At 41.3% G+C, this 25,231-nt stretch overlaps 1 protein-coding gene across 10 annotated transcripts in view; it reads left to right on the top strand.

Moving 5' to 3' along the window:
- UNC80 (unc-80 subunit of NALCN channel complex) overlaps window positions 1-25,231 on the top strand; it is a 288,351-nt gene that overhangs the window by 143,172 nt on the left and 119,948 nt on the right. For all 10 annotated transcript variants that reach the window (XM_075317556.1, XM_075317555.1, XM_075317548.1 and 7 more), the window contains 3 exons: window positions 8,301-8,434; window positions 8,595-8,760; window positions 24,923-25,126. In XM_075317556.1, the coding sequence (XP_075173671.1) occupies window positions 8,301-8,434; window positions 8,595-8,760; window positions 24,923-25,126 (504 nt within the window). The remainder of the gene's footprint in view (window positions 1-8,300; window positions 8,435-8,594; window positions 8,761-24,922; window positions 25,127-25,231) is intronic.

The following is a 25,231-nucleotide window of genomic DNA, read 5'->3' as shown; positions in this document are numbered from 1 at the left end:
CAGTGTTCACTGCCGCTGCTGGCCTGAAGTAGTATCATCATGTGTGTTTGTGTGTGTACGGCGAGGAACCTGACAACAATAGAGATCACTGTGGGAGAGCCCATCCACCATCGGCATTTGCCAATTGTAGCTGTCCGTGGTCTGGAGAGTGCGATTTTTTTTAGGGAAGGGAGCTGTCTACTTTCTTTTTGAGACTGTCTTCTCTCTTTTGGGGCTGTTTTCTCTCTTTTGGGGGTGTCTGCTTTCTTTACTGAAGTATCCTGCAGTATTCTTTAACTTTTAGCTGCATTATTGAACCTCAACAATGGCTTATTTTTAGAGTAGGGCTTATATTTTAAGCATACTCCAAAAAAATTCCTTCTAGGGCTTATTGTCTGGGGAAACATGGTAGTTTGTTTCTCCATAAGTAAATAATTAGCTACAAAGGCACCTCTAAATGGGGTAATCTTCTCTTGTATGTTTGAGGTACATTAGTGTGTCAGAAGCTGAGCTCACTAAAGGCCCCTTTACACACTGAGACTTTCTAGCGATCCTCCCAGCGATCTAGACCTGGCCGGGATCACTGGAAAGTCTCTAAGGGGTACTTTGCACACTACGATATTGCAGGTGCGATGTCGGTGGGGTCAAATCGAAAGTGACGGACATCCGGTGTCGCTGTCGACATCGGAGTATGTGAATCCTTTTTACTATGATTAACGAGCGCAAAAGTGTCGAAATCGTATGATCGGTGTAGCGTCCGTCATTTCCATAATTTCGGAAGGACCGATGTTACGATGTTGTTCCTCGTTCCTGCGGCAGCACCCATCGACTTACCAGCGTCCCGGCTGCAATGAGGAAGGAAGGAGGTGGGCGAGATGTTTATGTCCCGCTCATCTCCGCCCCCCTGCTTCTATTGGCCGCCTGCCGTGTGACGTCGCTGTGACGCCGCACGACCCGTCCCCTTAGGAAGGAGGCGGTTCGCCGGCCAGAGCGACATCGCAGGGCAGGTAAGTGCATGTGAAGCTGCCGTAGCGATAATTTTCGCTATGGCAGCTATCACAAGATATCGCAGCTGCGACGGGGGCGGGGACTATCGCGCTCGGCATCGCTACCATCGGCTTGCGATGTTGTAGTGTGCAAAGTACCCCTAACATTCGCTGCTGAGCTGTCAAACAGGCAGATCTGGCCAACGACGCAGCAGCGATACAGACCTGCAGAAAGACCTCGCTGGAAAGGGAACACTAGCACGCCTATGGGCTGGGTCGCTAACGATGTCGTTGTAACGGTGTCAAACACACCGATACATGCTGCGCAGCAGGAAACAAAGGACCAAAGAATAGTCCTGAACGACTTGTAGGGATCAGCAACCTCACAGCTGGGGCCAGGTCGCTGATGCGTGTCACACACTGCAATGTCGCTGGGGAGGTCGCTATTACGTCACAAAACCGGTGACGTTACAGCGATATCGCTAGCGATGTTGCAGTGTGTAAAGGGGCCTTTAAAGATATCTGCTGCTCGGATGCACAAGTCAGTTTCTGTGTTCTGAGAATATCTATCAAATAAATAACACTAGTAAGTCAAATAAAATAACTCATAAAATATAAGACTAGAACAATGCAACAGAGTTTAAAAAAACATCTGGATCATGCAAAAATTCCCAAAATTGTAAATTAAAAAATGTATATCAAATGAAAAACCTTGACATGTTGTAGTTAAAGTGACCATTATATGCTCATTATGTTGTCCATGTAATGGCTTTTATGTTTATTATGTTTGTAAGAATATATGTCAGATATGCAACCAGACCAGTCCTGCAATATATACTTATATATTATCTGCTACTGTCTAGCTGGAGGCAATAGACATTTTAGATATTTTGTTGTCATGCCTGGACCTAAATTGTATTTTTTAAATGCATAAAAAAGATAATTATGTCAACACTGGTTGCATTTTTCTGAATGATTAATATTGCTTTTCTTCTCTAGAAGACATTCTGTAAAGTGTTGCATCCAATTCACATGTTATTATTTCCTATTTGCATGCTCCTTATTGCAACATGTTGAAAAGCTGGCTTATCCGATCAATTAGAAAAGTAAAAAAACAACCGTTACATATTAAATAATATTAAGAAATATAATCACCACTACATAGTGGCTTTCATTGATTAGCAGGCCATTACCAAGAGAAAAAAATATATATATTTTTTATTATAAATGATGGTCTCACCAGCACATTTATATGTGAAAATGAATACTTGATCTTAATTATTGTAAAGTTGCGCTACAAAATTGTGTCTACAGTTAGTGTCACACTTTCATTATACGTATTTGCCTTCCACACATGTCTTTGTATGACATGGTATTTCACACACTCTTTGCGTTTTGGCCTTAATTCTTCATCATCCACAAGACCTGGTTCTTCTAAGCTCCCTCTCCAGTCTTTAGTCAATAATACCTTCCCTGTAAAACAGCCACCCAGTAGTGCTGATAATTTGCAGCGACAAAGTTGTTTCCCTACGGATCCAATTACTTCACCTCTAACATGTGCAGGACATTTCCAAATCTGGCGGTTCTCTTAAAGGGGGTTCACACATATTTTTTATTGTTTAGATCGATATTATATTGAGAAACAATGTTTGTCTCAAATACCTTGTGTTGGTAATAGTGCCTGTGAGAGGCGCTATTGCAGACCGCTGTTCCCCGCTCTGGTGACGTCACGTCAAGTTCCGCACACGTCACATCCGTGCGGCCGGCTGCAGTATGCCAGACTCACTGAGCTGTGAGCGGTGTTTCACCACTTGTCACAGCCTATCTGCTCCCTGCTCCCTCCTCCCTCCTCCCTCACAGCAGAACGCTGCAAGTAGGAGATGCGCTGTGCTGTGAGGGACAAGGGAGGAGGGAGCAGATGGGCTGTGACAAGCGGTGAAACACCGCTCACAGCTCAGTGAGTCAGGAAGACTGCAGCCGGCCGCATGGATGTGACGTGTGCGACACTTGACGTGACGTCACCGGAGCAGGGAACAGTGGTCTGCAATAGCGCCTCTCACAGGCACTATTACCAACACAAGGTATTTGAGAGAAACATTGTTTCTCAATATAATATCAAACTAGACAATAAAAAATATGGGTGAACCAACCTTTTAAGGCTTTCTGCAGATATTGCATTTCCCATGACTTCCCTCTTTTATCAACAAAATTATTTTTGCAACTTTTCTTATAAATCTATTTTAGCCAATTTCTTTAAATCTGGAAGTAAATGGTTTGCATTTATGGTTACAAAAAATATCAAGGCAGATAAACATTTCAGCTCATTATCAAATTATTAAAGCTTGTGAAGGGGCTGTCTGAAGAAAACAAGTTATCACCTAATCAAAGGATCAGCAGAATGGAGAACCTTTACCGATGTTAGAATGGCGTGGACATACACATACTTGACCATTTCTCTATTTATTCCCTATGGGGTTGTCGAAAGCTAAGCTCGACATTTTCTAGAGAATGAATGAAGCAGCATTTGGGCGTCTGATCTACCAGGATATTTTGTAACAGGATTAAAAGTACCCTGTTGGGTATAAAAATTCCCAGGTCTTCCAATCAGTTCAGGTCCTACCAATGGAACACCCACCACCAAACAACCCATTTAACCAAAACAATACAATAATTATAGCCTAATACGTGATTTACATTGGTTGAATAATATAGGTTTCACCTTCTCATTGAATGTGCCTGTTGTCCAGACTTCAGAGTTCCCTCTTTATTGTGTAACAAGGCCTCTGCTTTCTATTATAGTTTCTATGCATGAAGACAATTGTATCATTCAATCATAAGGACGAAGAGTAGGTGAAATAAGCAATGAACACGTCACCAATACTGGTGTCATGACTTTCCATGACTTTTTGCACCTGTCTTTCTTATTACTTTATTTCCTGTGTCATTTCTTATTATTACACTTACCGTATTTTTAGCTTTATAAGACGCACCTGATTATAAGACGCACCCCCAAATTTGGTGAAGGAAAAGAGATTTTTTTTTTTTAATAAATGGGGTCCATCTTATAATGCCAGTGTCCGTCTAACAACTCATATAGGGTATATATCCCTCATAGCCCCCCATCCTAAAATTAGCCCCCTTGATCTGGATATGGCCCCCTTATATTGAATATAGCCCCCCAGTGATGCCACACGGCCCCCTGTGGCTGGCACACAGCCCCCTGTGGCTGGCACATGGCCCCTATTGCTGCCCATGACCCCCTGTGGCTGGCACACATCCCATATTGCTACCCATGGCCCCCTGTGGCTGGCACACGTCCTAAATTGCTGCCCATGGCCCCCTGTGGCTGGCACATAGCCCCTATTGCTGCCCATGGCCCCCTGGGGCTGGCACACAGCCGCTATTGCTGCCCATGGCCCCCTGTGGCTGGCACACGGCCCCTATTGCTGCCCATGGCTCCCTGTGGCTGGCACACATCCCATATTGCTGCCCATGGCCCCCTGTGGCTGGCACACAGCCCCTGTGCTGCCCATGGCCCCCTGTGGATGGCACACATCACCCTGTGTTTGATATGGCTCCCATGCTGCTGCTTATAGTAAAATAAACTCTTTCCTTACCTTCTCCAGTGCTGTCTTCCCTCGTATCTCCCTCTGTGATGCTGATCTCCTGCACTTCCTGGTTCTCAGTGCCGGTCATGTGATTGGCACAGCAGAGTGACATCTCTGCGTGCATGATCACAGCGGTAGGAGGGAGACACCAGGAGACACTCTGGAGGAGGTAAGTAAAGAGTTTTTTATTTTACTATGGGAAGCCGCATGGGGGCCATATCTAACACGGGGGGGGCAGGCATGTGCCATCAAAGGGGGGCGCAGGCACATATAATATGCGCTGCTCCCCCAGCCCGTCACCGCGGTGCTGATTCAGCACCACGGTGATGGACAGGGGCAGTGCATATTATATGAGCGGGAGCAGGAGCTCTCCCGCTGCAGCCTTCACCAGCTCACCAGCCTCTACCAGCCTCCCTCAGCCCCCAGCACCACTCCAGAGCTGCCCCCACCTCCCCTGGACCATGCAGTATATAATCCGTATATTCGGATTATAAGACTCACCCCCTACTTTCCCACCAAAATTTGGGGGAACAAAAGTGCATCTTATAAAGCGAAAAATAGGGTAAATTATGGACATCTATGGTTTGATTTCTTTTTTTGTATGAATTGAATGGGTTGTTACTGACTTCTGGTGAGAAATTAGAGTTAATAACACCTTTAAAAATATATTTACTTAGTAAATTGGTGATGTGTTAAATACTTATTTCACCTGCTGTATTATCAGTAGGCTTCATTCAAACGTTAAGGGTTTTTTGCATACAAGATAACAATGGTCCTTTTTTCATCAAAGTGCTAGATCTGATTTTCATCCATTTTTAGCCTGGATGTCACTTTTTACCATAGGTGTGGTATGTATATTTCCCATAAGTTAAAATAATATTTCAATCCATTGAACAGTAAGGAACTGACAGCACATTTTTTTTTCACACTACATCAAACATTTTGTTGCAAATAGTCAACAGGGTTACAAAAATGTGTTGAGAAATAAGACGCGAGAAGATTTGAGAAGAATAAAACATGAAGCGACCAGAAAGCCATTCTCCTCAAGTGTTGTCATATTCCAGAACTGCAGCCTCCCTGTAGAGCCTAGAAGTATAAGGTGCTCAGTGCTCAGAGATATGGCCGATAAAAGGAGGGCTGAAACCTGACCACCCCTGAGCAAGACACAGAAGAGAAATGTCAAGACTAAGGGGTACTTTACACACTACGACATCGCAGCTGCGATGTCGATGGGGTCAAATCGAGAGTGACACACATCCGGCGTCACTGTCGATATCGTAGTGTGTAAAGTGTTTTTTATACGATTAGCGAGCGCAAAAGCGTCATAATTGTATCATCTGTGTAGTGTCCGACATTTTCATAATTGCGTGGCAGCGACGGTACGATGTAGTTCCTCGTTTCTGCGGCAGCACACATCGTTGTGTGAGAAGCCGCAGGAGCGAGGAACATCAGCTTACCTGCGTCACCGCGGCTCACGCCGGCTATGCGGAAGGACGGAGGTGGGCGAGATGTTTACGTCCCGCTCATCTCTGCCCCTCCGCTTCTATTGGCCGCCTGCCGTGTGACGTCGCTGTGACGCCGCACGACCCGCCCCTTAGGAAGGAGGCGGGTCGTCAGCTGGAGCGACGTCGCAGGGCAGGTGAGTGCATGTGAAGCTGCCGTAGCGATAATGTTCGCTACGGCAGCGATCACAAGATATCGCTGCTGCGACGGGGGCGGGTACTATCGCGCTCGGCATTGCAAGCATCGGCTTGCGATGTCGTAGTGTGCAAAGTACCCCTAAACCAAGAAATATCTGAAGACAGAATTTTCAAAAGTTTTATGGCCTGATTAGACCAGAGTGACTCTTGAGGGACCACATGGTGGATGGGTCAGTGGCTGGATCAGATGCCAGCATGATGGAGGTGGGGTACTGTTAGGAGCTGGTATTATTTAAGATGAGCTAGTTAGACCTTTTCAGGTTGAAGATGGACTCAAAATCAACTCCCAAACCTACTACCAGTTTTTAGAACACACTTTCTTCAAGAAGTGGTGCAGGAAAAGGTCTACATCTTTACAAAAAAGTTGCATAATGATTCTGCTCCTTAATAAATAGTTGCCCAATAATTCTGGACTCATAGATATTTTCCTAAGAAAGACAATACCTCATTTCTAATCTCCTAAACATTCAGGTTTCGGTTTACTATGCCTTTGGATTGACCAACAGCACTGGATTTGTTCAATCATAAAATTAATAATGAAAAATGCAAATCAGTGTTTCTATAGATCATGGCAGCAAGAAGATATGTCAGTTATACAACAGATATAACCTACTGTCATTCTTCTCATAGATGCATGGCAGATCAGTAACTAAATCTGGATCAGAATATACATTGGGTAAAATTATAGATTGGACCTCCTACACCAATCTTCTATAAGGTATGAGTAAAAGTAGGGTTTCCTCGAGAATGGCAACAATTTTCATGGATTTCCAATGGTAACAGGTTTGGGAATCATTGGCCTACATTGTGCGTCTTGTCTGTATGCAACATAAACTTGGTTCTTCTTGAAGTATTCCATGGAGAATAGGCATGATTCCCATTAAACCACCTTACCATTTCTGTTTGCCTTGATCCATAAATCAAACCATGAAACTTTTAAAGGTAAATTAAGCAGCTTCTCAACATGTTTTGTGCTACGTTTCAGGACATAACAAAAGAAACTGTTCAATTATGGCAAAAGTATAATCATGACATGAATACATGTAAAACCACATGAAAACCAAATCGCCATAATTGTACAGGAAATGTCTTGAAGCATATCAGATAATATACAGCAAATCAATAAGTAACTGTTCAATGTTTGCAAAACCATTACTCTTTGCTCTCACCGGCCCATGATTTTGTTTTTAACTGTTAATTTCACTCCAAATTCTCCTGCTTTACTTTATTCTTTTAGATTGGCTTTTGTTTTTCTATTTCCTTTCTCATGTCTGCATTCTCCACATATATAACTTTCTAAAATGTGCAATCAGACATGAGTCTGGTCTGCAGCTAAAGCATAGTGTTGCTTCAGTTTGAGACCCCTTTGAATCCCAAACAACAAAAGCAGATGCTGATTTAATCCTCCACGTAAAAACGATTCCGCGAAGATACGTCTGGAGGCATTAAATCAAGACCTTTTATTTATGAATTACTCCCGATAAGATAGGAAGGAACTACAGATGGTGCAGGTGGCTTCAACATACCAGCGATCAGTTTTCATTGGTTTTTTAGAACAATACACGGTATCTCATAAATGATTATCCAAATTATTTACACATCCTTTCTTTTCAAATATGGTCATTATTATTTTTACCTCATTAAGAAATGTCCACCGGCCACATCTGGCCACTTTTTTTTCTGACATTTTTAATTCCCTTATATATTTTGCCCCTCTTATTTGAGAAGACCATACCCTTAGAAGATCAGTATTTCTCAGGCATGTTTCACTATATATTGGTCTTCTTCATTTACAAATAGATAGTAATTTTTGGGACAATATCTATTTCTGGCACATAGACTTTATTTCCAAATATATAGTAATTTTTGGGCAAAATATCTATTTCTGGAACATAAATCCATCTCTGACCTATGATAACTGATTTCTGGTGTTGACTGTCTGGTAAGGTCAGTCATCAGCTGGTACCTATGTAAACGATGACTTCGGAGCATCCTAAGCTCACCTTACCAAAAACGTTAATTCGTAGGTTCTGTAAATCCAACAAAATGTGGCTGTCCTTTTGCACTGAAGATGTCTGCATGTCAACTACTCCTGGAAATCACCACTTTCTTAAGGGAAACCTTCCCATGTCTGCCAAGGCCTAGGGCTGAACCTCTTGTGGTAAGTGAAATATTACAATGTTTCTTATATTATCCATATTTATTGTCTTGTGATGATGTACAACGCGTATCCAAGTCTTGTAAGAAGCATCGTAACAGAAACGATTTACAAATATTTGAAGGGGAAACTTAAATCTCCTATCTATCTGATACACATTAAGGATCTTGAGACCTGCCGGCTACGCTTGGATCCTGAGATGGATCGTCATCGGTATGAAAGGAAGATCAGTTTTGCTGGTATCCTGGATGAGAATGAAGATTCTAAGGATTCCCTGCACAGCAGCAGCCACACCTTGAAATCAGACACAGGGTGTGAGGAGAAGAAAGGTATGAAATAATTACACCTGTAATACAGTATCACATACAGTGTGATTTTCTTGTGAGTCAATGTAAATTTTTGTTTGTTTCTTCTGAATGGAGGGTTGTAGGTCTGTGGGTTTTCATTTATTATTTGAAAAGTGAACTAGAGACCTTTATAATGTACAATTACAAAAAGGGATATCATAGGTCATTATTCATTAAATGAATTGACATCCCTTGTGAAATGTTTTTGCATATATTTCTTACCTACATGTATTTCATGACATATGATTTGAAGTTTGTATTGCAATTCCAAAAATATGTACTGCTGATATCCTTACATTGGGCCTTCATTTGGCCCTTTGTGGTTTAAATTCCTGAAAGGATTATTGTATCTAACGAAGTTTGCACATTTACTTGTTTTTTATGAATAGTAAATATAACAAGGTTTACCATTTCCAATATTAAAGGGAAGCCGTCACTAGATTTGTCCCTTATAAGTTGCGACCACCACCGGAAAGCCCTTGCATAAAGCATTCTAGAATACTGTATATAAGTGCCCAGGATGCACTGTATAACATAAAAAAAAATAGCTTTTATCATACTCACCTGCGGGGCGGTCAGGTCCAATGGGCGTTACTGGGCTCAGTCCAGCGCCTACTATCTTCTTGTGATCGCCATCTTACTTCCTTGCTTTGTGTGGATGACGTGTCCTATGTCATCCACACAGAGCCCTCCATTGTGCTCCTTCCTGCTCATGCACTTTGCTCTGCCCAGCTGAAGGCAGATCAAAGTATTGTAGTGAGCATGCACAGGCGGTCTTTGACCTTTCCTCGCATTTGCACATTACAGTACTTTGCATTGCCTTCAGCAGTGCAGAGAGAAGTGCGCATGTGCAGGAGAGTAATGGAGGACACTGTGTGGATGATGTAGGACGCGTCAATCACACGGAGCTGGGAAGGAGGATGGTGATCACAAGAATATAGGAGGCGCCGGACTGAGACTAACAAATAAAGTTCATTTTCTCCTCTTTCAGTATCTTCCCAACACCATTAAACTGTAGATTAACTTTATATCTGCAAGTTAATAACATTATCCGGCCTGACAGGTTCCCTTTAAAAAAAGGACGCATTTTATTTTTATCATTCAAACCAGGTGAATCTAATGTTTCCATCCTCAAAATGAGTTGCGCCTATTTTTCCAGAGAATATTGAGCCTGTCCTCTCACCAAGTGGCATCTGCACAATTGTTTATACTGTACACATATGTCGCGGGCGGGGAGGACGCCGCCGCTGCTGCGCTCTCGCTAACGCTCGGGTCCGGCGCTGCTGCGGCTGCTGCTCGGTGGCTCGAGCGGTGGGCCGGATCCGGGGACTCGAGCGGCGCTTTTCGCCCTTGAGTGAAAAGGGTGGTTGGTTTGGGGGATTTAGTCCATGATGCCATCCACGGGTCGTGGTGAAGATTGGCACCACCGCTGCTGGTGACGGGGATCCCAGGAGCGATGGTAGGGAGCAGCTGGGATATTGTTTTCCCCCTCCATGGGTAGGGGTCGGTGGTCCATAAAGTGACGGGGAGGCAGGGTTGGTGAGGTGCAGGGTTGCAGGGACAGCGCGGCGCGGTGCCGGATGGCACAGGTGTACTCACTCAGCAAGAGATGCACAAAGTCCTGGGTAAATCAAACGGGTGGATGGACGGGTCCCGCAGGCGGCTGCCGTGTCCGTCCCCGGACAGGCGATGGCGGCTGTCTTTCCCTGCACCTTGATGTTCTCGTTTGACTACTATGGATCCCCAATGGTAGTCTGCTCCCCGGGGTATGGGTACCGGAGGAGCCCATTTGCCCGCAGGCACTGGCCCTTGGGTCTCTAGCCTTAGGCAGTAGCTGTATACCCTCACGGTGTGGGCGGCTGCCTTCAATCGGGACTTTTGCTGTTAGGAAACCCCTGGGGTTCCGGTCACATTCGGATTTGACTATTGTCGGCGGCTCCAAGCCTGGTCGGGGTCCGATGGCCCTGCCTGTGTGTGCTGGCTTCACTTCGCTCCCCGGTCGGTACCGGCGGACGAACGCCCGACCCCAGTCCTATGGTTCCGCGTTGCTCCACCACTCCTGCAGACGGCCACCACCGTCTGCAAACCTTGCTGTCAGTGCCTGGGCCACAAACCCAGACACCCAAGTGCTTGCTCCTCTCACTTCAAACTCCAAACTCGTTCTGTCATTTTTCCCGCCTCCAGGCCTGTGAACTCCTCGGTGGGTGGGGCCAACCGCTTGGCTCCGCCCCACCTGGTGTGGACATCAGACACTGGAGGGAGGCAACAAGGGTTTTGTGTTTGGCTGGTGTCCCTGTCTAATGGGGGTGGGCGTGTTTGTGTGTTATTTGTGACGACCTGGCTAGTCCAGGGCGCCACACATACATTATATGCAAAATTGTGCATAGCAAATGCTCATTTCACAATATCCAAGGCTGCATGCCCACAATCAGGTTTCACAGCGTTTTGGATGCAGTGTGTTTTCACTGCGTCCAAAATGCTGCGTTGTACAGTGCAGGCACAGTGGATGGGATTTTTGGAAATCTCATGCCCACTGTGCTTCTTTTTCCCACAGCGAAAACTGACCGGTGGTGCAGCTTCCTGAGCCACAGCATTGTCAATTGTTTGCTGCGGAGACGCGAGTGTTCGCCACAGGGAGAACACAGCGAGGAGACCGCAACTGCTCAATCCCAGATCGTGGGCACGAGCAACTGCGGTCTCCTGCATTGGAGACTTGCGGCCCCGCAGGTCAAGACCCGCTGCGTCCAGGCCGCACATATAATAAGAGTACGGTAGTTTCGCCATTACTCTTTCGTATTAGATATTAAAAACTATATATAAGTTGTTCCAATACTTTTTTATCATGGTTGTGTATTCCAACACCAGTTGCGCCTGAGAGACACTATTTTCATCATGGTGGCCATCAACTTATCGATTATCTGATTGGTGGTATATTAAGGTTATCATGATCTGATTGTACAGTACTTCGATGAACAACAAACAGACATTTGTATTGTGCTTTTCTCACAATGGACTGAAAGTGCAGTCAATTTACAGCTGTGTGCACTATTTGGTTTAATAAAATTGTTAATTAATTGGTCACATTTTATGTATAGTATGCCTTTCTTGTAACATACATTATAATGGGTGGACATTAAAAAAAAAACAATCAGTTTCCCCTTGTATTTTGTACATAACACTTATCAGGCCTCATTCACCTCAGCTTTGTTGCCCATAGCAACCAGAGCTCAGCTTTCATTTTACACAAGCAGTAGCCATGATTGAGCCCCCTCATATCCATCTCTTCCACACAGTGGAGCTCTTTGTGGGCAGCATTAGTGTTTTGTGTGTCTGTCAGACATGTTGTCTGGTGATAGTAAAGTCCTATGTACACACGGGATCATTTGCAGGAGCACAGGAACATATTTTTGTCAATTCAATGTCCCAGTAAGAAGCCATTTACATGGTTTCCTGCAGAAATAGTTTAGGATCCATGGCTGATGAAAAAAAATATAGAAACCATGGCCCCAATTTATCATTTGAGATTTATTGAAATCCCTTTTTTTTCTTGTGTTGTGGTTTTCACTGATTTTTTTTGGGCCAAATTCTTCTAAATGTGGTGCACATGGTTCATAAATGTGACGCCAAATATAAAAAAATGCTCTTATTTTTCCTTAACTAGTTTTTGCGACCTTTTAGCACAAAAAGTCGTACATTCTTTTAAAAGTCGAAATAATATGCAAATTGGAAACTCCTCCAGAAACCTTACTCCAGGCAGGGACTGGAGTGAGAGGCACCAAGAAAATTCAACATTTGGATCAAGTCGAATTTGACCCGTCGTTATTGCAGACACTCAGGAGATGATTATGAGAAGCTTGAGAAAATAGACAGGAAAATTATCCCATTTCTTAGGATAAGCTATATACCGTATTTTTCGGATTATTAGATGCACATGTTCTTCCCCCCAAATTGGGGGAAAAATGGGGGGGTGTCTTATAAGTAGAATGTAGCTTACGGGGGTGCATGGCGGCGGCAGAGCGGGGTCATAGGAATCTGGCAGCGGCACGAGTGGGGTGTTGCTACTGGTCCTGCGCTGGAAGGAGTGGGTGCAGTAGCGGAGCGAGGCAGTTGCCATTAATTTCCCAGCGAGTGACGTGATGGACTTCAGGAATATGGCACTGGACGCAGCGCATGCACAGATTGAAATCTGAGATTTCAATCCGTGCATGCATTGCCTCCGGCGCCATTTTCCTGAAGTCCATTGCTTCCATCTTCAGGAGATTAATGGTGCCTGCAACGCGCTGCCAGTACACCCCCTCCTCTCAGCTTAGGGTCCGCAGCATTGCCCCACTCATGCTTGCGCCAGCTTCCTATGACCCCACGCCCCCCCCACCCCAGGAAGATATATCCGGACTATAAGATAGACCATAAAACTACAAAATGGACCCCCATTTTTACGTTAAAATGGTTTTTTTTGCCTATTTCCACTTTAAATTTGGGGTGCGCCTTATAATCTGAAAAATACAGTAACTATCTGATTACCAGGGTGCAACCCTTGGGACTCCCACTGTCTATAAATATGGAGCTCTGCACAGTCTGAATGCAGCCAAGATCAGTCAATTTCCCCCTGTACAATTATTTAGAAGATAACTAGGTAAGAAACCCTTAAACTGATCACAAGCATAGGATGACCCTGTATAATTTTAAAGAGATTGTCCAAGCAACAAAATACATTTTAATGAATACATCTGGGAATAATGATAAGTTCTACAACTGGATGTATTAAAAAAAAAAAAAGATCCTATGCTAAGATTATCTTATAAATTTCCCTGTGTTATTTACTATGTACGTCATGGAGGAAGCAAAAGAGAGTATTTAGACAGGACTGCATGGGATAGTAGCTGCTGCTTTCTGTGAGATAAAATATTTCTCTTCCTTTTTTTAAAGAATATATTACCTCACAGAAAGAATCAAATCAGCTGTGTTGTCTGTATACTCTTTTGCTTCTTCCCTGCCCAGGAGCTGTGGTATGATCAGACTTTGTTCTTACATGGTCAGACACTGCCATTACACAGCAGAAAGCATTTAACACATCAAATTACATAGCTACATAGTTACTAAGGTTGAAAAAAGCCCTAGGTCCATCTAGTTCAACCTTCCTCCACCAGTTCTACATTTGGTCACTAAGTCATTTACAACCAACAATGTTTTGTGTACTGAGGAAATCATCCATCCCTTTTTCAAAAGCTGTTATAGTATCTGCCATTACTACCTCTTGTGGTAGGGCATTCCACAGTCTGACTGCTCTAACTGTAAAGAACCTTTTCCTATTTAGCTGTCGGAATCGCTTTTCTTCCACTCGCAGTGAGTGCCCCCTGGTCCTTAGTGTTGACTTTGGAAGGAATAAGTCATGTGCCAGTCCTTTATATTAACCACACATGTATTTATACATATAAATGAGATCTCCTCTGAGACGTCTTTTTTCTAAGCTAAACATATATAACTTTTTTAACCACTCATCATATGGGAGGCCTCCATTTCTTGTAGTAGTCTAGTTGCCGCCTTTGAACTGACTCTAACTTCTGAATGTCCTTTTTAAAATGTGGAGCCCAAAACTGGATCCCATATTCCAGATGTGGCCTTACAAGTGATCTATAGAGGGGTAACAATACGTTGGGATCACGAGATCTAATTTCTCTTTTTATACACCCTAGAATCTTGTTTGCTTTTGCAGCTGCTGCTTGACATTGAGTGCTGCTGCTCAGCTTATTTGTAATGAGAATCCCCAAGTCCTTCTCCTGTTCTGTAGTCCCGAGTTTACTTCCATTTAATGTATACGTAGCTATAGGATTACTCCGTCCTAGGTGCATTACTTTACATTTATCAACATTAAATCTCATTTGCCAAGTATCTGCCCATTCTGACATCTTATCCAGATCTTTTTGTAATATTGTACTATCAAGGTCAGTTTTAAATATCCTACATAGTTTGGTGTGATCAGCAAAGACTGACACTTTACGATCAATCCCATCCACAAGGTCATTAATAAAGAGATTAAAAAGAATTGGTCCTAGCACAGATCCCTGCGGCACCCACTGCTGACTATAGCCCATTGTATACAAATTGCGGACCTTCTTTTTATTCCAAGACGTATTGATTATTAAATGTACTTTCTTTGTGCGAGAACCACTTTAACTTTGTATTTGTTTTAATTTGCAAAGTAAAACCATTGCAGTTTCATCACTGAAAGATCCTTAAATGAACAGATTTTCTATTAATGATGGTAAAACACATTCTACCTGAAAATATCATATGTCTCTCTATAGTACTAGGTTGTTTTTTTTTGCATACCTAGCATTGTAAGCAAGCTAATAGGCACATGTTGAATAGTGTGTGAGAATAAAATCTGGTGGGACAACTGGTCTGTACCACTGTAATATTAACACTGTAGATAAACACCTCTTGTCCAAGCTATGATGTCACTTGTCTTCTAGCTCATCAGTCTCTTAAATATTGAAATAAAGTAATAAAAAAAAAAATCTTTGTACAAGGGGTAATTATGTTATGAAGACTTGCAGATGGACTGACAGTAATGCATTTTTCTTATCGAAGCCATTGGAGTAATTTAATTGGTGCTTCAATATGATTTGGGAATTTGTCACCAGGTTTTTACTACTTCATTTCAGTGCAACATGTAGGCAAAGAGATTCTGAAACTAACCATGTTTATCTTAGATCACTGTGTGCAGCTGTTCTGCCTTTATCTCAGAATTGAGTGTTGCAACACTGGGAGCTGTCCTCGCCCACACCAGGCTCTCAATAGACATTGTGTATTGACTATGAGTTGTCAATCATATCAGGGGGTGCAGGGACTTCTCTGCAAGGGGCACTGAGTCACACCACTATTAATCACAGAGCAATAAACCATTTAGAATAGGTAAACAATAGCTTGGACTCAGGTAAGAGAAACACAGTTATCTTTACTTTTTTAACCCTTGCAGCATGCTGTCCTAAGCTTACATTGCAAAATCCTGGTGACAGATTCCCTTTAAAGGGTTTCTTTTTTAAGTTTTGGTTAGTTATCCAGCCATACAGATGACCACAGTGTATGATACAGCCCACAGGATCTCAGAAAAACACAGAATAAAGGGGCGATGGTGTTCTTTTTTGTTGTTCTTGGCACAACAACATCCATCATAAGTGTTTCTGTGCCTGGTACAGCTGGGTATATGAAACCGCAGAACCAGACACAGCCATATCTAAAGGTCCTGCTGTTCCTTCATTCAGTTAGTTAATGTGTCCTGGAGATATGTCCATTATCCAACATATGTTGGGCTTAGTTAAGTGAACAACTTTTCAAATGTGTTTTCAGCACAAAGCCAGCGCTGATTGGCCACAGGCATTGTGTGACATAACAGTGTCATGCAATCCCCAGGAGTGGCAGTTCCGCTGGAACTGCGCTTGCAATGAAGGTGAGTATAAGTGTTATTTTGTTTAGGTCAAATATAGAGATTTAGAAGGAGCTGTCCCAGAAGAGGACACCCCTTTAACTATTGAAAAGTTTCTATTTATTACTGTAGTGTAAACATTGGTCAATGCTAATATATACTCCAATACTAGTGTTTAGCTATGTAGAATTGTGCTATAGTTGTACACATGACCTTTACTTTGTATTTTATTGGTGTTAAAATTTCTGTTATGAAGAAAAACAGCTTCTCACAGATTCCATTGCTTGTAAAATTGGCTAACATCATTGCCAACCTCTCTGGCCTCCAAATACAATGTATTTAAAAGTGAACTGTCTAAAGTTTTTGTTTTGTCAACCATTATAAACAATCTTGTGTTTATCATTAATTGCTAATAAATGAGATTTGAGCGGAGGTCAGAGTACGTCCAGTGCATAAAAATATGTTTTGTGCCACTTTTTTGTCCATTTTAGGTGAGTGATGTCTTTTATTTTATTTTTTATATATATTTTTATATATTATTTTAATGTTTGTATATCTTATTGCAATACGTGTGATAGAGGCTGATTCTGTACATTTTTTGAACCTTATGTCATTTTTGTAAAACAGGGTCCAGAAAGATTACTAATCAGCTGATAATTACATGTAAAGTTTATACTGCATTGGTACCTGTCTTTTTCATCAAACTCCTTCCATCAATAATTGCAGCATCAGTGTAATTTGTTTCCTTGTCTTATACATGCTATTTTATTCTAATAATGTATGTAAAATACACTACATAAAACATCCTTATGTTGAGAGAAAAATAGTAGAAATTTCATGTCCTAATCACAACAATTACCCCAACAGAAAGCTCTATCATACGGTGTAAACCTTAATTTCTACAAATCGATGTGTTTGTCTTTGTGAATATAAGGTAGTTTTTCATATAGAAGATTTTTGTATATCATATATTCTTTAAAGAGCATCTGCCAGTAAGTCTTATATTCAGTGTTACTAATTTCAGGAAATTTGTGAATGAGTCTGTTATTTTTATTATTATTATTATTATTATTATTATTATTATTATTATTATTATGTGTGTGGTTATCAGTAGTGATGGGCGAACCCAAACTGAAAAATTTGGGAAATGTGCAGGATGCCTAGTGTCTGTGCACCAACCCCGGGCACAGAGTTTTCAGGGAACTCCGACCATCTGGATAATGAAAAAAAGGACACAGAAAGAAAATATCGATAAGCAGCAGCGTGATACTTACCGAGTCTCCCACAAGGCTTTAACACTACTTCGTGGGCTGCTCATTAAACGTCATACATATTCACTGCTTCCCCCGCAACTAGCAATCCCGGCGTCTGTGATTGGTTGCAGACAGACCATGCCCCCAGCCTGTGTGACAGCATGTCTGACTGCTTGGAATAACACATGCTGTCTGCTGTCTTGTGTAAAAAATAAATAAATAAATAAATTGACATAGGGTCCCCCCATATTATGATACCCAGCACAGATAAAGATTATGGCTACAGGCTGCAGCTCCCAGCTGTGTGCTTATCTTGGCTGTCTATCAAAAAAGAGCTACTCCATGTGGATTTTTTTTTAATTTTTTTAAATAAATAATTATAAAAACTGGTTTGCAGTCCCCACCCAAATTTTGATACCCAGCCATGATAAAGCCCGACAGCTGGGGTGCTGGTATTCTCAGGCTGGGGAGACTCATGGGTATTGGGCCTCCCAGCCTAAAAATAGCAGTCTGTAGCCACTCAGAATTGTCGCATCCATTAGATACAACAATTCCAGCACTTTGCCCGGTTTATCCCGATTGCCCTGGTGTGCTGGCAATCAGGGTAATATAAGGAGTTAATGACAGCTCACACATGTCACTAAGCCCTAGATTAGTAATTTTAGGTGTCTGTAAGTGAAACTAAATAAATACAAACACCCAAAAAAATCCTTTATTTGAAATAAAATACAAAATAAAGCGCCCTCTTTCACCCCTTTATTAACCCCAAAACCCCCAGGTCCGACATAATCCACACGAGGTCCCACGATAATTTTGGCTGTGCTAAATCCTGCAATTGCAGCAGGTGGGCACTGAAAATGACCACACACTGCAGCTGCAGGCAGAGACTGACTTACCTGCAGCTGTGAGTGGTGACAACACTGAGTTTATGTGCAGTTTTTCACATTTTTTATATTTTTTTCTGTTTTTTTACCCCGGTGTAAGCATCTCTCACAGGGCTGAGCATCACTCATACCCAAGGACAGCACTGCTTGCTTGAGTAGTTTGTACTCGTAACTCATTCGAACTTCGAACCTAAACTTTGGGTTTTTTTGGAAGTCGGTTTCCAAACCTGAACCTTGAACATCGAACCTCAGGTTCGCTCATCTCTACACATGAGCAAAGTAAAACGTGGTGGACAAAATACACAGCATTGGAAAAGCAAGTGTAGTGCTGCCAACTCTGCTGTACTGCCCCTTCACACTGACAGCTTGAGATGAAACTTAAAAGCTAATAACTCCTTCTCGCCATTTTTAGTTTTTATTCTTTCGTTTTTTTCCTCCCTTTCTTTCATGAGGCATAACTTTTTTACTTTTCTGTCAATATAGTCGTATGAAAGCTTGTTTTTGTAGGACGAGTTGTACTTTTGATTAACGCTATTCATTTTACCATGTAGTGTACTGGAAGATGGTAAAAAAATTCCAAGTGAGGTGAAATTGCAAAAAAAGTGCAATTCCACAATGTTTTATTTTATCAATCATGTTCATTATAGAGTAAAACTGATCTCTGATCTGCCTGCAGCTGGTAAAGGATCATGATGGTTGATTAAGTCAGCTGTCCTGTGTAGAGAAAGTTGCGGGCTCGCGGTGCGAGCCCACATTAAAGGCAGGGACATGACATATGACGTCATTGGTTAATCACACTCTGATCTGCTGTGCTCCAGCACATGTAATCACTTTGCAGTGACGAAAGCAGACTGTGTCATTATTAGGGATGATCGAACACCTAAAATGTTCGGCTTCGCGACGATCCAACGAATAGGTTGCCGCTATGCGAATATTTGATGCACAATGTAAGTCTATGGGAAGCCCGAATAGTTCCGAATAGTTGTTATTCGGGTTTCCCATAGACTTGCATTGTGCATTGAATATTCGTGAATAGTTGAATAGCGGCGACCTACTATTCAGCAAATATTCTAGAAGCCGAATATTTGAGGTATTCGATCATCCCTAGTCATTATGTATCAGACAGAGCATGTTCTAAGCAATTGTGGGGCGTGTGCTTTTTTTTCCATGTATGTGGATACCATGCTTATGATTGTCAGAGCTGGCAGCACTATGAGAAGAGAGCTACTAGAAGTGTCTGGTAAACACTCAGTTCTGCTGTGCTCCAGCTCGTCATCCATCTGCAGTCAGTAGAGCAGACATGTCTCAAACTGCACCTCTTCTAAGCTCTTGTGGGGGTCTTCTTTCCCCACAGCAAACGATAACTATAGGCAACCTTGTGTTCCAACAAACAGGAAGACACTGAGGTTTACTGACGTCCCATGCCAGATCTTTTAGCCAACAAGAATTTGCCTTTTTAGCTCTGATTAATTAGGAGAAAAATGTCTTTGCTGCAGATATGAGATATGTGTTGGCATCCTATTACAGTAGAATGTGCTCACAATATGAGGCCTATGGTAGGTTTAATTTTTATCTCATGCCTATGGGTATTTTCATAGATAGAAAGGCTACTAAATATTTATAAGATGTAATTTTGGAGAAACAGTTGTAATTAATGAGGTTTATAATGTTAGTTATATGAAGGATAGTGCTTCAGGCAATTATTGTATTATTCCAAAGTGTGGCTTTAAATACACAAAATAATAGAATCAAAACAATACCTTATAAACAAAGGAATTAATATTACACAACTTCAATGATTAAAACTAAATTTCTATTTACATGACAAAATTAAAAAATACAAAATATTCATTTACTAATCTATTTTGACAGAGTGTCTACCTATACAATAAAGGACGCAAAACCCCGGTAAGAAAAATAAATAAATAGATAACCCCTAACTTTTGTTAATAATGTACAAGTGACTTAAATAGATGTAAAAATTATTATTAATTGAAAAAAAACCCCTTCAATAGAATTCAGTAAATAAGTATAAAATTATCACGTTATCAATATCATTCTATAAAAAGTCACAATATACTACCCTTTCAAAATTTCTCAAATCAATAACAATAAATTATCAGTGTGTAACTATGCTATAAACAATCATTTAATAACTTTTTTAATAATACAATATAATTCATACATTTATATTAGTACACATATTTAGGGGACAAATTACAGGAATCAGTATTGCACTTTTTATACACATTATTTAGGGGATAAATAACACAGGATTCAATATTGCACTTTTTACCCATATATGAGGTATATATCAAAGGACCAGTGTCCAAAATTAACCTACAAGATAGAAGAAATAATGACTTTTCAATACCTGTGCGTGCCAGTGTTTTCTGCATGTCTCGCGCTCTGACGCGCGTTTCATACGTCACATCATCAGGGAATGCTCTTAATTAATTCCTTTGGTTAGAAGTTATTGTTTCGATTCTATTGGTCAGTTGCAGTCACAACAAAAAAAGTGTGAGATTTCTGATAATTAAACACACAAACGTAGCAAGTTATTGACAGACGCTCTTTAATTATGATGATCATACAAAATATAATTTATATAAATAATTGCTAAAACAGTCAAACAAGCAATAATGTTCTCCGACCTCCAGCTTTCGTTCTATAAATTGATCTTTCTATTAGAATGGTACATGTGAGTTTGGTGGAAGGATAGTGATGGTATAAACAGCAATGTGATATACTGTACATGTTTGTGTATAATTTATAAAGAAGGAGAACCAATTCAAATGCTTTACCTGATGCAGACCTACAGAAATGTAATATAAATGTTTTGTGCCCATAGAAGTTCAGTTAGCATCAGGAAAATCTTGAAAAATAATAGTAACATTGGTATTTAAACACCTATAAATATCAAGTATATGAATAAAGTTTATAATAATATTTATGCATGAACCAAAATGTAAAACATTTAAAATATATTGCAAAACTGTAGGATCACACTTACACCATTAATATTTAGGTCCACTTCAAGTTGGCATGTTATCTTTCTCTCAATTAGCCATAAAAAGCAACATACATTGGTGGGGCAATTTCTTTTTATTTCCAAGGCTAGAGTTTCAGGACACACTCATGCCAACTTTTGATACTTAAAAAGAACCCGTCAGCACAAATTTGTACTGTAAAGTAAAACCTTGACTATAATGGCCCTGTAATACTCATTAAATTGGTACCTATGGTAATAAAGAAATCCTCTTTGTTGTTCTTTAATTATCATTTGACGTTTTTTTCCAATTAGATTTCGGTGCACAGGGGCCGGACTGTACACTGGGCCTTCTCCCTTTATGTGATCCCCGTCCAATCTGCCTGCCTCCAATGTATGAATGTCCTGCCTCCTCTGTTTGAAATCTCAGCAGTGACCTGTCATTCACAGATCAGAGGCAGGCAGAGGGGCCGGGGGATCACAGACAGGGAGGAGAAGACCTAATTAGTAGCAAACGTCAAATATTGATTACAGAAGAACCACAGAGCTGATTTCTTCTCCAAAGGTATCAATTTAATCAGTATAACACAGCGTCATTATTGCCATTTATTTACTTTATATGACAAAATCCTGCCGACAGGTTCTCTTTAAGGTTTAACCTGATAGTAAACATGATGTTGTATATAGCGACATCTGTGGTTTATCATCAGATTGATGATCTCTTTCCATCCATTCTGGAAAAAGGGATAATGTGAGATTAATTTTGCCTATCCTCTTTTTTGTTACTGTTGCTGTTCCTTTGTGGAGGAAGGTAACTGTTCAGAATTATACTGCTTTTCAGAAGTTATGCTGGATTTGTGTTTTCTACACATGGCCCATGATTGCCATTTTGGCAAGTGCCTATAGTATATTTTATAATAGATCTGTAAATTTATGTGTAATAACTATTTAGTTACCATCAAAATTATTCTTCCCCCATTGCAAATTAGGATTCTAAGCAAAAAATTTCCAAATTTTCTGCTTTTGTAATAAACCAATCATATAACAACAATTTAAATATCTAACACAAGTACATTGTAATATAACAAGTGTTTTTCCCCAAATCAACATAAAATGTCACTTTTAATTACTGCTGCAGACTCAGAATCATTCATGCTGTTCATGATCACTTCAAGCATTAATAGTAGTTAGTGCAGCACTGTTTGACTGTTATGACCTGGTGCAAACCTGATGCATAGCCAGACACCAGCTTCTGGCAGTATTACTGATGAGGATTCTTAACCCATTTCCACATGGGCATTGCCTTCAGTTCACTAAAATGTGTGTGTCTTCAGAAAGAAGAATGAAGTATATGCTAAAAAGAATACCATGCCTCCAGTGATGCATGGTGGTGGCTTGGTGATGCTCTGAGGCCATTATGCTTCTATTATGCTATGGGTATCTGTCCATACACAGGAGGTTTTTAACCCAGAGAGAGGCTTCAGAATAGTGTAGGTACCCAGTTACGAGATATGCCGTGACGTGGCAACTGGGCAGAAAATCTAAGAAAAATTAGATATTTAGCATATATAAATATATATGCTAAATATCTCATTTTTCTTAGATTTTCCTTAGCAGTAATGCAGGTCCATGTTCACACATTCATGGTTTCCATACTTTAGCATTATCAGAGTGCAAACTGTCTTTTTTTGTATCTTCTGGCATTATAAACCTGTTTGGTGGGCAAGATGGATTCTTTCAAGTATGAGGAAATCTTAGGGGAATATGTTATGCTAAAGCTTGAATATCATTGGACCTTCCAACAGGTCAATGATTCTACGCATACTTCAAAATCTACCAAGGCTTTGGTTAAGTCCTTGAAGATCCTGGAGTGCTGTCAAAGTCATCTAATTTTAATTAGTAAAATCTTTGATGAGATATGAAGAAGGCAAATGCTGCACGCAACTCAAGAAAATCAGTAAACGGGAGGCCATTGCCCATGACAAATTGGCTAAGATTCCTCATGAATGCTGAGTAAAGGTACCGTCACACTAAGCGACGCTCCAGTGATTCCACCAGCAACCTGACCTGGCAGGGATCGCTGGAGCGTCGCCACACGGGTTGCTAGTGAGCTGTCAAACAGGCAGATCTCACCAGCAACCAGTGACCAGCCCCCAGCCAGCAGCGACGCATGGAAGCGATGCTGCGCTTGGTAACTAAGGTAAATATCGGGTAACCAACCCGATATTTACCTTGGTTACCAGCGCACACCGCTTAGCACTGGCTCCGTGCACTCTTAGCCAGAGTACACATCGGGTTAATTACCCGGTGTGTAGTCTGGCTATGTGTGCAGGGAGCCGGCACTGGCAGTGTGAGAGCGGCGGACGCTGGTAACTAAGGGAAATATCGGGTAACCAAGGAAAGGGCTTCTTGGTTATCTGATATTTACATTGATTACCAGCATCCGCAGAAGCCGGCTCCTGCTCACTGCACATTTAGTTGTTGCTGTCGCTGTCACACACAGTGATGTGCGCTTCACAGCGGGAGAGCAACAACTAAAAAATGGCCCAGGACATTCAGCAACAACCAGCGACCTCACAGCAGGGGCCAGGTTGTTGCTGGATGTCACACACAGCGACATCGCTAGCAAGTTGTGCCTCAGCAGCGATGTTGCTAGCGATGTTGCTTGGCCACGTAAGCGATGTTTCTTACGTGGCCTTAAGGTGCATGATGTTTGCAGCAAGTCGTAATAGACAAAGGGTATTCTACAAGTACTAAGGAGACTTATCTTCAAAGGATTGATTATTTCAGCAGCAAGTTGTGTTGAATTCTGTAAACCACTTGTTATATTAGTTGTGTAAATGTAATTAAATTGTCTTGTTTAATTGGTTTACTATAAGCAGCAGAAATTATGATAATAAACCTAACACTGGGAGTGGAATAATTTTGATTGTAAATTGTCAATTTGCTTAAAATCTGAACAATAGAAACCACCACATTTTAAGAAAAATATATTCTTAATGTATCTGTTTACACTGCACCATGCATTTTTTCCCACTAATGATCTGATAAACCTGTTATGGAATCTGGCAAATGCAACTGGTCCCATGTTTTTACTTGTCAAGATAGTTCAGTACAGTCAGTAGAGGCTGTTAGCATTAACCTGGAGTAATGTAACCATGATTCCAGTGCAAAAAGAGTTGAAAAAATTAGGGATTTAATAGGTTCCCCAAAAACCCATACATTTCAACTCCAGATATTAGCTCTATCAGTGCTCAGATTAATAATGGTCAATGACACACAAAAAAACACTTCTGTTAATGGATAAGTTGTATACACAATATAGTACATTGCGTCACCCATTTATACAATTTTCCTCATTTTGGTACACGTCTGTACTTCATAGTCTGTTATCATTTTTATTTCTTCTAAAGACATTGTGCGTATTACTATACATACATTTCTTTGCGTCATGCAGTTAATTTTTTTTCGCCATCTCAATAAAGATAGATTAGATCATAGGTATGTGCAAGAAGTAAAAACAATCTAAAAAGATCGTATTAAAACAATCAGATAAGAGGGAAAAAATTCCTCTTGTGTTCTTTCAATGCAGCTCCCAGCAGGAAGATCAGGATAGGAGGCTCCCGCCTGCTCCAGATTAAAGGAACACGCAGTTTTCGGGTGAAGAAGGGGGGCTCCCTGTCCAGCATTCGCCGGGCCGGCAGCCTAAAGAGCACCAAACTAACCCGGCAGGACTCAGGGTCCGAGAATGATGACATCCAGCTGTCACAAAGCAGGGACACTGTTACTGACATAGGTAACTCAGAGAAGAAATTTGAAGGGGAGTCATGGCATTTAGGGGATAACAAACCTCCACTAAGATCTAGTCAAGACGAAACAAGTTCCAGTACCCATCATCACT

The sequence above is a fragment of the Anomaloglossus baeobatrachus genome, chromosome 7 (assembly GCF_048569485.1).
Source record: "Anomaloglossus baeobatrachus isolate aAnoBae1 chromosome 7, aAnoBae1.hap1, whole genome shotgun sequence".
Lineage (NCBI taxonomy): Eukaryota > Metazoa > Chordata > Amphibia > Anura > Aromobatidae > Anomaloglossus > Anomaloglossus baeobatrachus.
This window is presented reverse-complemented; position numbering and strand designations above follow the sequence as displayed.